At 40.7% G+C, this 17,608-nt stretch overlaps 1 protein-coding gene across 2 annotated transcripts in view; it reads right to left on the reverse strand.

Annotated features, from left to right (window-relative positions):
* Window positions 1-434: 434 nt before the first annotated feature.
* The window catches only part of TP53BP2 (tumor protein p53 binding protein 2), a 48,226-nt gene continuing 31,052 nt past the window's right edge, over window positions 435-17,608 (reverse strand). For both annotated transcript variants that reach the window (XM_061350455.1, XM_061350456.1), the window contains exons 7-18: window positions 17,178-17,359; window positions 16,619-16,783; window positions 15,985-16,222; window positions 14,204-14,332; window positions 13,617-13,753; window positions 12,424-12,913; window positions 11,301-12,082; window positions 9,365-9,502; window positions 8,644-8,777; window positions 7,483-7,649; window positions 4,603-4,802; window positions 435-1,223 (exon numbers count right to left, since the gene is read on the reverse strand). In XM_061350455.1, coding sequence (XP_061206439.1) covers window positions 1,182-1,223; window positions 4,603-4,802; window positions 7,483-7,649; window positions 8,644-8,777; window positions 9,365-9,502; window positions 11,301-12,082; window positions 12,424-12,913; window positions 13,617-13,753; window positions 14,204-14,332; window positions 15,985-16,222; window positions 16,619-16,783; window positions 17,178-17,359 — 2,804 coding nt within the window. In that variant the 3' untranslated portion in view covers window positions 435-1,181. The remainder of the gene's footprint in view (window positions 1,224-4,602; window positions 4,803-7,482; window positions 7,650-8,643; window positions 8,778-9,364; window positions 9,503-11,300; window positions 12,083-12,423; window positions 12,914-13,616; window positions 13,754-14,203; window positions 14,333-15,984; window positions 16,223-16,618; window positions 16,784-17,177; window positions 17,360-17,608) is intronic.

Here is a 17,608-nt window from a genome sequence, read left to right on the forward strand (position 1 = left end):
AATTTCTTATATTTGCAGGTTCCTTTTCAGAAAGCAATACAGATTTACCTAGGAGGAAAACTTGACCCTAAAGGGAGAAGCAGTGACATACTTCATAAATATCCTTAAAGAAATATCTGATCCTCTGTTAAACAGCATTTATTATCAAATGATTATCTATAAAGGATAGTTCCAGGGGAAGGCTTTATTTGGAAAATACTTGTTCCAAGGTTTTCTTCTTAAGTCTGTCCCTTAAGATTAACAAAGCTTATTTGCAACTACCAGATTCAGCTTAATTTTAAATGCAGAAGGACTGTCTTGAACAAATGGGGGAGGAGAGGTTGACTTTAATACAGAAAGTAGGTGAATGTTAGTGTGATGTAGAACAGCAGCATGTCTTACTGGTAACAGTTTCAGGTAGTGTAATAAAAACTTGACACTAAAGTAGGTGGAGCTAAAGCTTAAGGAGACAAAAGTTTAATAGTATCACAGTCCAGTAAAAACAAGTTATCAAGGACTACAGAAAGTTTCTACACTTAGTTTTCAAAGTACAAAATACAATAAATACATGAGGCTCCCTGTAAAAAGAGGAATCTAAAACTACATTGTCTGTTACAGCACGTAATATTTTGAATACATAGAATTCCTAAGATGCTACAGTATTTTTAGAAGTTATTGCTTAATGGATTGGTCATGTGGCTCTCACTGTTCAGACACACTTCGGTTTAGCTGCTTTAACATTCTGCTTCCAGCAATAACCATTTGGGTGCTGTGCACATACTTGCTTTAATTTCTCCCATCTGGAAAAAGCTGCAGGATGAATTTGGACAAAGCCAAGTTGTCCATTTCATGATGATTCCTTCAATGGTAAATTGAAAAGGTCCTTGTAGCTAATGAAGAAAAATGGGAAATTCTTTCCTGCCATGTTTGAGGAAATCAGAGTGGGTACTTGAACATAATGGCTTGCTTAGACCAAAGGCAGCAGAATGTCTTTTGCTTGTATGCATTATTTCATCTTGGAGAATGCCCTCATCCATTTGCTAATGCATCAATCCTTCATTTGTTTTCAAAGCACATGCTTCATAGCTTTCAAATTACATTATCATTGAAATAAGTCTCATGATATTGGAACCAACACAAAATTACTTTTTTTCATAAGTCATCCATGATTAGTACTTCAAGAATCTGGCTTCTGTACTAGTTCATGCCAAGCTTCTTTGTCTAGGTTTAATCCTTGGATACAGCTGAGGGTAAAACAGAAAAATGAGAGTTATAATTTTAGTGCTTTAAAAAGTCCATTTATTATTAAAAAATAAGTAAAATAAAAACCTGGCTGATGCTCCAATTCTAATATAATCTCTAGTAGAAAAAGCATGGTTGTAAGACACACCCAGAGCAGCAACAAATACAAATCTAGCATCCTTAGGAAAGCTTAAAAAAAAAATACTAAATCTTGTCAGTGCTAAAAGAAGGTACTGACCACCATTAATTCAGTACTTTCAGCTCTGACCAGATGGGTGGGCTAGGAAATGAATGTGGCTTTGTAAGTCAAGAGACACTTGTGTTCAGTGAACTACAAGATTTTTCCCTGTTTTATAAATGGAAAGAGACAGGTATTAAAGCCCGTTTTGCTTTCTCTATCTCAATGCCCATCAGCCTTTATGTATCTACAGCCTTGGGCAAGCTGGAAACACCTGCCTGCATAACAACCATGGAACTGCAGGAGCTGTGCTTTACTTGGTGCATAGTGGGTGGCCAGTTAAATTCATTTTGCCACTCGCCAATCAATCAGGAGATGCCACCCTGCAGCCCTTGAGCTATGTGCTATTGACTCATTCTGGCTGTGCACACAGCAGTACAGAGACTGCCTTGGCCACAGGGTGACAAACTGATGGGACACAGTTGAACCTGTGAACTGATGGGACAACAGTACCAAGATGCTTGGGAAGCTTTTGGCTCCCAGTTGCAAAGGGCTTTGGGATCAACTACCATTCTGAAAAACTGGCATCTAAAACCAAAAAGATACACTTCATAAAATCAGGAAAGATGAATCCTCCATGCTCTAAACAGCAATGCTCCTTAAAGATGCTTTCTTCTGAATACTCAACTAACAATCGGGAAAAGAACCTACTTCATCCCCAAGCTTTGTCTCAGCCTGCTATAATTTCACCACTGGCAAAGATGAAGTCAGTCACAACAGCGTAACACCTGATTGTTTGGTATTAAGTCAGTATATTGACAGCATTATCTTATTTGCATTCAGTTCTAGAGCTCTCATACAGCTTAGGGAGCTAGTGAGTCACTAAGAAGGGTAGAGTACTGATGCAGACAATTTAATCCCTGTCTTCATTCAGTGCACCTAACTGCAAAAGGATAAATCAGTTATGATAAAAATACAGCTTAATATAAGAATATATTAAACTAGCCAACATTTTCCTCTGTGCTGAACGTCTTAGCCTAGATTTCAGCTGCTATATTAAGAGTCCAGTAATTGCTTTTGAGAATAACTACAAAATACTTCAGCAGCAGCACCAGAATGGCTCAATAGAAAAGAGTGTAACAGTTAATACTGGGCTTCGGTAGTTTTCCCCAAGGTTCTGTTCAGGCTGGGTTGTGCTTAGAAGAATGAGTTGTGTTCTCTACTTTAAGCTTTCTATTACAGAAGCACAGATGCTCCTACCTGTGCTCAGGCTGAGTGAACTTATGAAGAAGTAACACACAAACCTTGGGCAGTGGAAATAAAAAGCAAACAAAGAAAAGAATCTGCTATCTTTAACCTTTCTGACCTTAGTGTGCAGGGCTGCTCTTGATCTAGAACAGTTTATGTCTGGAGAACAAAAAACTGCACAGAATTACCATGTTAGGGAGAATTTTACAGTATATAGTGGGTAGGCCTGACCTGAAAAAAGTGATGCAGAAATTAAAACTGATTTTGCAGTAGATAAGAGTTGCTCTGCAAAACTTCACCAGTTTAAGAGTAAGGACTATCTGCATGAGGAAGGTGCCTCAGCCTTTTTCAAGCATCATATGTCAATCAGCTAAAATTCACAGGGGTTAATCTTTAGCATTGGCAGAACCTCATCTCTAGCAGCAAGGCAACTGGATATGTAGAGAAAAGCTTAATGGAATTTTTTTCTAGCAACTCAGCCATAAGGAGAAATATGGGGACATAACTTATTTGTACACAGTTATACTTAATAAAACAGGTAGCACAGAAGGTGATGAGGAAAAGAGAGGCTGCTCATTTAAGGCCTTTGATATATGATTAAATATTACTTAAAGAGCATAGGAAAAAACAAAGATGTGTTTTTTGGAAATGTCTTTTCAAAACTAGAAAAAAGATAACCATAGAATTTTACAATGTTTGTCTTAAAGCTCTTTGTGAAACCATCTCAGGCCACAAGGTGCCCTGTATACACCCAGACAGGGAAGGACACGACTCATTCTTCATAACAGTTTCAGTTCTTAAGGCCCTTTGTGCCAGTGTATCACTTTCTGAAAGAGAGGAAACCCAATTCTATTCACATGCTCAACAAAACAGGCCCAAGCACAGCTACAGGTTGGGCAAAGAAGAGATTCAGAGCAGCCTTGCTGAGGACTTGGGGGTGTTGGTCGATGAGAAAATGAACATGAGCCGGCTTCAGTGTGCGCTTGCAGCCCAGAAAGCCAACCATATCCTGGGCTGCATCAAAAGGAGCGTGACCAGCAGGTCAAAGGAGGTGATCCTGCCCCTTTACTCTGCTCTCGTGAGATCTCACTTGGAGTATTGTGTGCAGTTCTGGTGTCCTCAACATAAAAGGGACATGGAACTGTTGGAAAAAGTTCAGAGAAGAGCCATGAGGATGATCAGGGGACTGGAGCACCTCCCATATGAAGACAGGCTGAGAAAGTTGGGGCTGTTCAGCCTGGAGAAGAGAAGGCTGCGTGGAGACCTCATAGCAGCCTTCCACTATCTGAAGGGGGCCTATAGGGATGCTGGGGATGGACTCTTCATTAGGGACTGTAGTGACAGGACAAGAGGTAACGGATTAAAACTTAAACAGGGGAGGTTTAGATTGGATATAAGGAGGAAATTCTTTCCTGTTAGGGTGGTGAGGCACTGGAATGGGTTGCTCAGGGAGGTTGTGAATGCTCCATCCCTGGTGGTGTTCAAGGCCAGGCTGGACAAAGCCTTGGGTGACATGGTTTAGAGTGAAGTGTCCCCGCCCATGGCAGGTGGAACTTCATGATCTTGAGGTCCTTTCCAACCCAAACAATTCTATGATTCTATAAAACTTTATGTACAAGTCATATTCAGATAAAAGCTTGCGCTTTCTTTTCCCCCCTAAGATGGTGAGACAAGGTTGGTATTAGAACCTGCTATCAGTAACAGGGTAGCGATATATGTTTTCCTGTTATGCACCCATTAGCATAATGGTTGCATAATGGGTGTTAGATACGTAACAGAGGGTGTTAACCCACTCTGCCAAGGTGCTCAACTCCCCAAATGAACAACTGAAGAACATCAACTCCTTCCACTTGACTCTGAAATTGCACCTAACCTAAACGCATGAGAACAGAATAATGCTGTGTAAATTCCACATAGGGGGCTGGGTTTTTTAACTGGAAATAGCAAGGACTCACCCCTAGTAGGTTGCGGGGAACATATCCTTCCTTGTCATTCAGCCGTGCCCACCACCACTCAATTTCATCTTCATCTTCCCGGCGCAGGATTGTCATGCAGTCTCCTTCTTTCATCGAGAGCTCATCATCATTCTGAGCCTCATAATCCCAGAGTCCATAAATCACTCCTTTGTTCATTATCCCCATTTTCTCCTGGACCCCTGCAACATTCAAAATACAGAGCAGCTAAAAATAAGTGAAGAAAAAAAAAAAGTGGAAAAAAGCCAATAGCTGGAAAGACTGCTGTACTCTTACTGAAGTAACCATACAATCAGCCTCAGTTCCTATCACACTTAGTACCTTCCAGCCCACTGGAAGCTGGTCCCAGAACAGGTGGTAGTGTGAAATTGGCCTCTGAACACAGCAGACAGATTCTTTCCTTAGACATGTTCAAAAATACAAGGTAAATGCATTTATATACATTTACATTATATACATCTATATATACACATTCCTCTACATAAAATAGAGGAACATCAATTGATAAAGGTATTTTTGTGCCAGTGTTCACATTCCTACACCAAAGTGATGAGCAAGCAACACTTCTTTGTACACTCAGTTCATTAGTAATCTCTTTCTGTCAAAAGGGATAGCAATACTGCCTTATGTTGACCACCATTCTCCTTTTGATGCTTGAAGTGTCATTTGGCACCTGTGTCACTACATTTCAGAACCTTCAAACAAGTTGCACCTCAGACCTGTACCTGAAAGGTTTGTCTGCTCCCCACCAGCTGCTTGTGGTTAACTCAAACACTTATCTCAGCAGTTCTTAATTTCTGCAACTATTTTAATTCTTTTTTTAAACACTTACTTCAGAAACACAGTTCTGTTAAACTGCTTCTCAACCAAGGTGTTCTGGAGAACGTACATACACCCTCCTGCAGATGTGATTTAGGGCTTGATCATTTTACAGCTGTAGCCAAAGATAAAATAATATTCTTTCTGTATACATTCCTCAGCTTCTAAGCAGGAAACCAGAAAAGGCATATTAACTATTATAGAAATCTTCTCTTAGGTAATTATTCCACTTCAAAATACTGAATCCTACTCCTCCTGGCAGTATAAAAACCAAACAACGAGTACATTGCATGTAGTATTGTGAAACTTTACATTTCCCTTTTCATCTCTTACCTATTGTAAGAGAATGGAACAACCTATTGTACAGGATTCTTACCTACATCTGCTAAAGGAAGCGTCTGCTCAAATCAAGTTCTTCATTTGTGCATACCAGCTCATCATGTAGAAGTAGATTACTTCCACTGCATGCTTACTTCTACTCAGAGAAGCTCTTTCCTTGCTTTGCATTTGGTGTAATTAGTTTGGAAAAAGCCATGCTCTGCACCCACATGTGCAGCAAGAAACAAGATTTAACAAGTGAGTGAATTTGTTACTCTAACTAGGCAATCAGAAACAGTCTTAGCAATGGGGTTAATTCCTAATGGAACAATACAGAAATTTGATAGCTGAATTTCATACTGTATGAAGAGATACCTTGGTTTCAGTGATTTCAGTTTGGAAAAGTTGGCTATAAACCAAAGCCTTACAGTCCTTTCAGAACCCACTGAAAAGTATCTTATAGCATAAAAACCAAAAATCCCAAGTCCAACAAAAACCAGAGTATCAAGTGAGATCACCAGATGATAGGTCCAAAGAAAACCCACAGAAAAAATGTGTTTCTTCATGCTGTATATAACAATGCCATAGAACTCCTTCCCACAGGGGACTGTGGGCTGTTTACCTGAATTTAAGAATCAGGCAAATTCCTGAAAGAAATCTATCAAGATCTATTAAATACAAAGATACCATCTCCTAACTCGTATCAGAGTTAAGATCAGTAAGATATATTGGACAAGTATTATTATTTTTAATCTAGTCCTACAATCTTCATCGGGCATTTGCTGTTGACCACCATTGGAGCCTAGATACAAAATTAAATGGAATTTTACTTAGCCCAGATTTTGATGCTAGTTAAATGGGCTTCTTCCCCTCATAAAGAAAACGATGTATTTGGCACCAAGAGATAGAGTTTTCAAGCTTAGTGAGGACAGCTGGACAGACTGTTTTGAAATATGCTGGCTGAGCAGCTTACAGAAACTCAGATGTCCCATGTTCCACAAAACCAGAAAGGCTGTATTACAGCTTTTTACACTGCATTGCATTGGTATTACTTGACAGTCCAGCTGGTAGGTGCCTAGGGGACAAAAGCTACATACAAAACACACAGAAAAGTAATTTAAAACCTCATTGACTAATACTCATCACACCCTAGGGGGAGTTCTCTCCATTAAAAGACGGTTTCTCTGTAGTCTTACTATTTGAATAAAAGTAATACGGTATTCCTTTTTAAATACAAGAGAAGAAAAAGGCCGGAAAGTAAAGTCAAATTCAACACTTACTAAGCTCCATAAGGGTAGAAACTTGGGAATACCTTTCTTGGCTCTGAAGCGCACAGTAGGAAACAGTCCTCATTTAAAGGCACTAGCTAACAGACATGAACTGCCTATTGAGATATCTATACCACTTCTGGTTTTATGTAGAAGTACTTATGTAGCAAGATTCACCTAATCACCACCTCACGCCCATGTATCTGTCAATGCACACACTTCAGGTTTTTAATGCAGGGAAAACTTTGCTGCTCAGATTTTCTCTATAGGTTGAATATTATCAAGTTAGTCTCAGTGGACCTCATTCTGTGACAAGAAGCTGGCTAAAACCTCTCCCCCAGAGGAACCTGAGGCATGGGCACACAACCTGAATGTGCAACTTACATTCCTCACCCAAAAACATAGTTAAAAATGCCAGGTGAGTCCCTAGCATACTCCAGAACTTCTCATCACTTACCATACAAGAACTGGGAGCACTGTGTGTAGCCTTCTTCCATTTCCTCACACTTGTCTGCAGCCGTCTGCATGTCGCTGTAAGTCATTGCAAATACAGCTGCCCCTGACTCCACCAGGAACTTGCACACCTGCACATTATTGCAAGATGCTGCACAGTGTAACGGGGTCCTGCAAGCCAAGAAGAAAAAAAGGACATTTTACTTGCAAGCACTGCTATGAGCAGTATAGACTCCTGGGAGCAAACCACTTTCATGCATGACCTCCAGCAATCAGTACTACATCACTGAAGACCTCCCACCAGAAGCACTTACACCAGGATGTCAAGACCAATTGCTTTTCACAGATAACAGGAGCTACCAAGAGCTGTTTGAGCCCTAAAGCTAGATTTCCATATGGATCTCTAGTTATGCTACCTTTTCATAACCCATTAACACTTTAAGAACATGAAGGCACTAAAAATAATAATAAAAAAATAAATCAACATTCAAAAATCTTCTTGACATCATGTTGCTTACAATTACTTCAAGACTTAACTTGATAACAAGTGCAGGTAATTGAGCTAACTACTGAAGGTAAGGGACACATGCATCTTTATTCAGTCTTGGGCCTTAGACACTTTTGTTATAGGCAGAATAGTAAAATCACGGCTCCCTGCCCCAGCCCCTTGTAAATAAGCTCCCTAGCTACCTCTAAGAAGGATATATAACCCATTATCAGCTGCAAGCCTGGTTTGCAGGTTTAGGTTTCCTGCTTTGTTTTGAAGTTATCAGAGTATTGAACAAAGAACTGAGGAGGATTTACGGGGCTAGATACTGCCCAGAGCATATGTAAAGCTATAAGGCTGTCACAGAGAGGACACTGGGAATTTCAGCAAATGGTTCATTATGCGTAAGCTGTCTTCCAGTATCTTGAAGAAACAAAGCAATTTCCTGACAACTATATCCACACTACTGGACCTCAGAGAGAGTTTTTTCACATAAGGAATATTAGTATAATTTGGCTATTTTCTCCTCTGCACTCACATATGATGTCCCACAGAGAACTGCTGCTACTCTACTGTGGAAAAGTCATTGCCAGCTCTATAGAAGCAAAGCGAGGACGTGTAGCAGTCCCCAAGCCATAGCTCTCTGGTGGAGAAAGTACCACTTACGGAAAGCCTTACCATCCATCACTATCTGCAGCATTCACATTCACACCGAACTGTACCAGGAACTTCACAATTTCTGTGTGCCCAGCACACACAGCGTTGTGCAGTGCAGTAATCCCTTCATCATTGGGCATACTGGGATCTTCAACCTATTGAGCCAGAAAAGGACCATTCACATTCTGGTGAAACTTTTTACAATAAACATCTCTTCGCACAGAAAAATGAGTTCTCTTAATCTCAATTTGATTTTGAGCCTTATTTTTATGAAGGACATGAGAAACAGGCAGAAAACTACAGCAGTAACTAATCTCACAAGAAGACTCACATACAAGCTTGCAGTCTCCTTTTAACAGTGAGAACCTAAAGTAGTTTAGAGAAATAGTGTCTCAATAACTTAGTACTTGTAACAAGTTTCTGATATTGGTCTATTTAATAATGAGCAAAATTCATGTTGATTTTGGTTATCAATTATTTGATAACATAGACAGGATAAAACACTACATAAGACATAAGGAAAGAGTTGTTCTGCACATTTATAGTATCAATGCCAAATACCCAGTGTTGATTTGACACACTTTTAAAACCAGCTTCCAAGTGGCCATGTCCTGTTAGGGCTTATCTCCTCAAGGGCAGATCTAGGTTGCGCACTGTTATTTTAGCTTCCCCACTGCAGAAAAGCTGCAATTTCCCAGTTTGAAGCAGGACTGCTTCACAAGTTACAAGTTCACATTTGTACCTCATAAATTATTCTCTGCACGAGGTCAAACTCTCCCTCCAAAGACGAATCCAGAAGCAGCGCGAGGGGATTGAATTTCACTCTCATTCCATGCCCGATTCTCTCAGAGCCAGTTTTACGCAAGTTTGTCCTCTTCCCCTATGAAAAGGTAACATGAGTTACAGGCAATTTTTTCCCTGAGAAGAACAAGAATACAGAATTTCTTACTTGGGAATGACAGCAAAAATGGCCAATTAAGGCAGTGTCTCATATGAAATTTAGCCTGTTTTCAATCAACTCCCTGACACATAAATACTGTAGGTTAGGCATGTTCTGAAAAATCTCTGCCTATCTCTGGACAAGGTCACTATTGAACTCAAATACAGAAGTCACCTTGATCAAACACATCAACAAAATAATAAAACTCACAAATCCTTGAAGATGAGGAAAAAATGCCTTTTTTATTAAAACCATTTTAGCATCTGTTCTCTCAAATGTGTTACACAAACCAAGTAGTACACTCCATGAAGTATGCTACACTTTTTAAGCACCCATGTTAAGTTCCTAGCATTTTCCTAAATCTAGCAGAGGTTAGCAGAAACAAACAGTTACAGAAAATGGTTTTAGAAAGAATACAGAGCCAAGCGTAGAAACACTTCAGATGCTCCCAATGATACTGGAAAGCAAGTATTTCTATAGCTGAGTTTGTACCCTTTCCTAATGCACGCATTAGCTCAGCGCTCTCCCCAGCTGGCTGTGCAGCAGCAATAAACACTATTCATAAGGGTATGTAAATTTCTGACAGATGTCCAAGAGAAAATGAATAGAAATGACTCATGCTTTGCAAGAGCAAACATGTAAAGATAAGATACATAATAAGAGATTCCCAGAAAATACTCTTTTGCCTGTTGATTTATACATAATATTAAAAGTATGGGCTTTTTAAGGAAAAAGCCTCTCAGCACAACCCAAGTATTTAAATCAAGAAGCTGGGCTGGTTTCTTCTCCATCATCACAGAATTGAGAATTGTTACAAAACCAACCAGAAGGGAGTTCTTAGAATTTAAGAAATCCTACTACTCAAGTTCCCTTGTAAAACAGAGCAAGGTCAAAGTCTTTAAAGCATGAAAACTAACATGCAATAACTATTTAACACACATTTAAAGCTTTTTAACTCCTCTGCACTGAAGTGATGGAGGAAAAAACACTTTCATGTATCAAGTCATTAAAATTCTATTCATGATGGGTTTTCAAAGAAATTCTTTGAGGAACTGAAAGCAGTGAGCATTTCTGTTCTACGACAGTAAGATAACACCATACCAAACACAGATTAAAACTTGCAAAAGCAGCAAGATGGTAAAACTCTGCCTACCCTTAGCCCAAAGAGACTTTATTTTGACGCAATTTGAGAATGGACTGATGTTAAATCAGGTTCCAAAGCAAAATTCAGAACTCATTTCAGTAGAAGTGCAAGTCAGATGATGTCCACAAATCAGTTTTTAGAGCAGAAATTAATCCGTTTCTCCTTTTCAAGTAAGGCACTTTCACATAAACAAATGCAATCCAGGATTAAGATAATGAGTTTCTCTCTTGGAGTGGGAAATGCTTATGAAATCTGTATCTGTGCCTCAAAAAAAACCCAACCATACTTTAATTTCTCCTAAGAAGAAAGTACAGTCTGGATTTACTAGGCAGACTTCTCTAAGGAATGTTCTTTAAAGCCCAAAAGAGTTTTACTATTTATGTATGAAGTTCCACTTGAAACTTTTCATTGTATCTAGAGACAACAAGAGACTTTTCATTACTGTCATTCACTCTGCACCACACAAAAAGAACAGACACCCAGAGAGAGACTTCTAGACGGTTTGTCAAAGCTCTACAATACAATGGGCAGGATTTATGACATCGAGATGACTTACTGACATGTCATCCAAGTTATAGGCTAGCTAATACTTACAGGAGGCAAGGAAAACTGTCCAGTAACTTCAGGAGGCCTCATACTGAGTGAGTCATCTCCCAAACTCTCTGGTTCCCCAGATGGATAGGGTGGTGGTGGGTATGGAGGATACTCTTCCATGTACACCTCCAGTGGCAGTGAAGCTTCTAGGCTTGGCTCTTCTGTTTTTGGCTGCGTGAGTTCATCACCATCTGATACTCCCTCAGGTAGAGTGTCCAGAGCTATGGAGGGAACAACAGCTTCACTCTGATCTGCTGGTGTGTTTTCTGTTTCCTCAGCAATGGTTGGCTCTGGCATAGAAGCAGCTGTTTCTTTTTCTGATTCTGCACTTAGATAAGGATTTGGGATTTCTGCTGGGCTTTCAGGACTGGCAGCTGGTGCTGTCTGTTTGGAGGGATGTGATGGTGCTGAGATAGTCTCCATTGCAGCCAGGGTGGTCCTCTGATACAAGAGCTTCTGAATATTGGGGCCATTAGGTCCTTCTGGCTCAGTAATGGAGCTACGTTTCTTCAGTGGTCTGGGTGCGTTGGACAGCTTCTTCCGTAGTGCTTCCAGGTCAGCATCACTCTGGTTGCGGTATGGATTGGATAAGAAAGGCAGCAATTTGGTCGGGCTGAGGGGACGGGGTATGCGCTCAGTTTCATGGTTTTCATGAGCAGAAGCAGCTGTTTCCATCTCAGGCTCTGGACTGCCTGGCTTGCCTTGGAGGTTTGAGTAGATGTTCTCTGTCTGTGGCAGCTGATTCTGTACACCAGCTCCTGCCATCACAGGCTTGCCATACACTGCAAAGTAGTTCAGGGAGAAGTGGGGAAAGAACAAGTGTGAATAGCTGATCAACCAACCTAAAACCAACACACAACCTCAATTCACCTATGTAGGGCAAAGAAGCAGAATAACACAGTCAGCCACACAGAATTGATCTGATAACCAGGATTACCATTAAATTATCCCGTAAATGCCAGAGAGATATTCTGCACTTTCTGTTAACACCAATATACAGCGCAGTATACCTAACAGTCTTACAGCTGCACTAGCCTGCCTAATTCCACTGAAGAACAGCTTTATACCCACAGACCAGGTGGAAAGTACACCTGAGAAAAGAGGTAGAAAGCCACATGCTCACCACTTGGGAAGTGTGGTCCTCTGGTCTGTGCCCTCGTCAAAGCACTCTGCACTGCTTGCTGGAAGTTCTTCCCAGGAGTCTGCTGTTGCGTATACATGCTATAAATTGAGCTTGCAGCCACAGTTTGAGGCTTTCGAAATGGTGGAATTGAGCTCTCTTTGGATGGCTGAGGTGTAAAAGGTCTCACAGCTGCTGCTGGGGGACTCTCCTGTTTGGAGGAGGGAAGAATTTGGTCCTGGCTAGAGGAAGAACCTGCAGGTGGTACAGAAATTCTCTGCTGTATCTGCTGAGAAAGATGGGAAGGCTGCTGTGCCACTGTTTTTGGTTTGTTCCCCATAGTTACAACAGCCAAAGGCAGCTTCTGCAGGTTTCCATCCAGCTTACTATCAGAAGGTTGCAGGTGACCAGTTTGACCAAAGTAAGGCAAGTTTATCTGTTTTGGTTTAGTAGGGACAGGTGGTGGTACCTTCGTTATATTTTTATTGGCTGTCTGAAAGACAAAAAGTATTAATTAAGATTAAACAGCAAAACATGTTTTAGAAGTTCTGTCCTGAAGGTCTACAGAGTCTTAAAGGATGACACAGTATCAAACACTTCTATTGTTGCTGCCCAACATATCCAACATGATGAAACATTTTATCATCATAATTTTCTATACTTTGAACCCATTCCTTCTGTAGCAACTATGTTTATAACATCAAATGAGGACAGGGCACAGTAATGTCTCTAGAGATGGCAGAGGCAGTATCACCTGCAGGCAAGAAACTTGTTTTCCAGCAAAGCACTTGGCATCCATCCCCAGATATTCTAATGCCACTTCACCCCTACCTGACCAAATTGTGCTCGTGCCTAGATTTAGGTGGGAAGTCTTGCAATCAAACATCTGAAGGACACTGCTGCATTAAACAGTGAAACAAATGTTTAAATGATTCTGAAGAAAATTTAGAATGCAAATGCCTTTGTACAGATAGTCTTTGGGGAAAAAAAAACCATACACATCACAGTGACTGTAGGGAGTGATTTTGAGTTACCACCTGCCATTAAGAGGCTAAAATGCATCTATTTCTTAGAAAAGTCATCCCTTAAAAGATGATCTAGGTCCTCCCTAAAGAGCTTTCCAACAGCAACACTGGAAAAGTGGTGTAGTAATCCCCTTCAGACGGAATGAAGTAGCTCAGGAGTTTCCTGCATACCTGTGCTTCTCGCAGGAGATCTTCGCTGCTCTGGTTCTTTCTCAGTGTGCCCATCCCAGCAGACTGGTCCACAGAGTCAAACATGGAGAATGGACGCACTTTCTTCTCTTTGTCTCGTAAAAAAGTTTCTCCTTCAGCTGTTGTTAGAGAGAGGAAGACTTTCGAAAAGGGACAACAACTGCAGGAAGAAGAGTCCTGTTCCGTGCAATATTCAAGACAGCGTATGCATCCTACGCCTGTGAGAAGGGACCCAAAAGCCTGCCAAATGCTGTGCCTTGCAACAGAATATGTATAAGGCATTAGGATCCACTTCACTACCCGAAACGAGGTGGGGCTTATTGGGGTCTTTGTGGGGGTTTTTTATTAGTTTTGGGGTGGTTGGTTTTTTGCTTGGGTGGTTTTTGTTTGGTTGGTGTTTCTTAAATCCCCACAACACCACAATAAAGCTTATAGGTCAATATTCTTTGATTTATCTTTTGTTTGTTCTCACATAAATTCTATATATTTACTGAAGCAATTAGAAGAGACAGCTATCATTAACTAGATCCTCCACATATTAACATTATGCCAAGCACGTAATAATGTACCTTGTCCTTCATTAGTCACAACTCCTTTTCCTGAAGTCAAGGCTGATCCTTGACTGATATGATTGTCTGCATTTGAGCTACTCCAGTCAGTGGCAGACAGGGCAGATTTTGCACTGGGGACCACAGAACCTGGGAGAGAACAAGCAGAACAGATTAAGCTAAAACAGGGGTTTTCTTGACTTATTTACAGGTAGGGGATTTTTCTAAGATTCAGGTCTAAATAGTGTACAAGTATCATTTACAGGTTAACTGCTATAAATCCTATCACTTTAGATTCTCTCATTTGCTTGTTTTAGAAAGAGAATGCAAGACCAAGCTCAGAAACAACTATCAAAGCAGCAGCAAAACTATTTGTCCTAGCACACAGCTGCACCTACAGCATTCAGACAAACTGCTTTAAACTGCCTTCTTTCCAGTTAGTAAGAAGCTCTCCTTGGATATTTACAGCAAGTTAAAAGTAAAAGGATGGTAAGAAGGGATGAGAATCAAAAGCATGATGCTTTAAAGAATAAATAGATCCTTCCAGTGATATCCAGAAAAGCAGAAAAATCATCTGCATGTTCCATGTACATACAGACACTGCATTAAAGCTGGTCTTTAATTCCCTGGAGTAAACATCCAGTCTACTTCAAAAACAACTAAGAAAATGCTTGCAACTTGCTATTAGTTTAAATATTTCAGCAACTTCTACTGAATTCTAAATTATCTAGTACAGTAAGTGATATTAAATTCAAACAATAGTGATAAGCAGTAGGAGAAAAGTTTCATTCTGGCAGTATCAGATATTGTCTCTCTAGAAGACCAGCTGTTTTGCCCAAATGCTAAAAAATAAGGAGTGATGTTTCAGTTAAATATGACACCACCACACATTCCTATAGCAACCATTCAAATTTTGTATGGACCAGAGCTAAAATTCCAGCAGTTTTAAGATCTGCAAACCAGATAAAATGAAACAGTTCCTTATTCTCCAGTACAGCAGGAGACGCTTGGACTGGTTTCGTGTCATGGCTACTTCAATAATATCTGCCAGAACTGGAGATGAAGGGAGAAAGATAAAAAACCAGAACTATTCTACAAGCTCAGTCTCCATTTTTTCTTTCCAGGAAGATGAAGTTTCTCTTCTCACTTGTCTTAAAAGTGAGTCTTCTTCCAAGATAGCACAGAACAGATACTTGCAACTCTCCAGGTTCTCCAGACTTCTACTCTCACTTTCTTGTAGGAAAAAGCCATAGAGAGAGGCAAATCTCCACTGAAACCCTGAGCAGGAGAGGTCAAACCTCAAGTTAAGACTTACATCTCTCTGTATTCCTATGCCATCAACATGTCAATCAGGTTTACTGCTGTTTCTGTGCTGCAATCGTCTCCTTCATAATACTTCTTGTAATTATTAATCCTTGGTATGTGTCATTTCCAAAACGCACGATCAGAAAACTTGCCTTTGCCAGTTTAAGTACAGGCATCATGGTTGTTACCACGCATATCCTGAAAGTGCCTCTAAAAACTCCAACAGTCTTGTATAGCTTTTTGGAGTCTTTTAAAATAAATATTTACAGGAAAACCCTTCTACATTCTATGCTGTATAACAACTCAAATCACTCACTGAAAGTAACACTTTGAATTGTATAACGTCAGTGCTTACAGAATACATTCACTGGTGCAGGAAAATTGCAAGTAGTAAGACTGACATTGCAAATAACACTTCATTATAAAGCAAAGAGACAGAGCTCTTAGATGACAAAGCGAAACATTTCTGGGAAGAAGTATTAATTGTAAGCTATTACCTGCAGGAGCTTTAGCTTGTGAACTGCTCCCAGCTCTCATGTTGGGCAGAGTCTGCGTTTTTAGTGGACCATCAGGTACCTGCAAAGCTTGTGTCCCATCAGAAAATGCTGGTTTCACCAGAAGTTCAGGTCTGGAAGCAATACGTGGCATAGTAGAGGACTGGATATAAGGACCTACTGCTGCCACTCGACTTGGAGCAGAAGCTGCTGGCTGTGGTAAATTCCCATCTGAAGAAACCTTGGTGGAGGGAAGTGGGGCAAAGAAAACAATTTAAAGACTGTTATGCTGCAGTATCCATCCATCACAGTTTGAAACAGAAGTCAAAAAGGATAAAACATTATACCCAATAATAAAAAGGGCTTAAGAAACATAAACCTGAGGTAGTAATAGAAAAAAAAAAAAAGTACCTAAAAGAAAATCCACAACAGCATAAGAGTTCTTGTCCATAAAGAATAAGTAGGTTAACACCAACATACCATGAAAAGCACTTTAATAATACAAGACTTCCACCACTTACGGATAAAAACAACCAGTCTAGCATCTGCACAGCCTTCCCCACAAGCAAGTTTTTACTTCAGACTGTAGGGACATAGATGAAGTTATTTCTTTTGTTATTAAATATCCCACACTTACTGGTACGTTCTCTTTCTGTTGCAGAGCTGCCTTTTTCTTCCACAGGCGCTCTCGCAGCTCATTAACACGCTTATCCATGACTGCCACCTCCAAGTTGCGCTTGTTCAAACACTCCCTCTGTTGCTGCAGCTTGGCATTCTGCTCCTGGTTCAGTTTGTTCCTCAACTGAATAAATTCACAAAGCAGGGGGGGAAAGGGGAGGAGGGAGGAGAGGAAAACAACAAAAATAAAAACAAATAAACTTTGAGGATGGGGGACAGGAAACAGTTACAAAGAGAAAAACATTCTAAAAAGTCAAGTCATGATGGCAAATTCAGATTATTTTCCCTGGAGAAAATGTTGGTTATTCTCCAACAGAAAGGAAGAGGGATATACACTGTGTGCTCCTTTCCCTATTTACCTTGAACCCTGTACAACTGACCCTCCATCCTCAGCACAGAGGCAGCCACGCAGCTCTGTCAGGAACAGAAGCAACACGATTTCTTTCTGACAAGGCAAGAAACAACCCAACCAACTTTTAGCCCTTCGAGTTACAGGTCACAAGCTAGCTTTCCATTACCTGCAGCTCCTTGTACAGGCGGTCGAGCTCTGCTACAGCCGACTGGTTGTCATGGTAACCATCAATTCGGCCATTCTTCAGCATCTCTAGTTGCCTGGTGAGTTCCTCTACCTTTGACACCGCCAGCACCAGTTCACGCTGCTTTTGCTGGAACAGGCTGTTCATCTGTTCAATCTCTTCCACTGGAGAGGATGAGAGAGCACAATAGCTGCCCTGAGAAACAGCCGAGAGCGTGGGCTGATTCCAAGGCAGCAGTTAAGGGGACAGAGTGCCCTGCTGGCCTCCAGAGCAGTGCTGCACCGAGGCTGCGTCCAGCTGCCGCAGACTAGCAGTCCCTGTCAAACCAGCTCATCCTCCAAGTGTTTGTAAAAGCAAATGCACTAGCAAGGTTATGTAAATTTGGTCTACTTAGAGCACTGATGGTGAAGGGA

This window comes from Neopsephotus bourkii, unplaced genomic scaffold, assembly GCF_033783945.1.
Source record: "Neopsephotus bourkii isolate Nb327-2 ecotype Australia unplaced genomic scaffold, CSIRO-AGI_Nbou_v1 NB_518, whole genome shotgun sequence".
Taxonomy (NCBI): Eukaryota; Metazoa; Chordata; class Aves; order Psittaciformes; family Psittacidae; genus Neopsephotus; species Neopsephotus bourkii.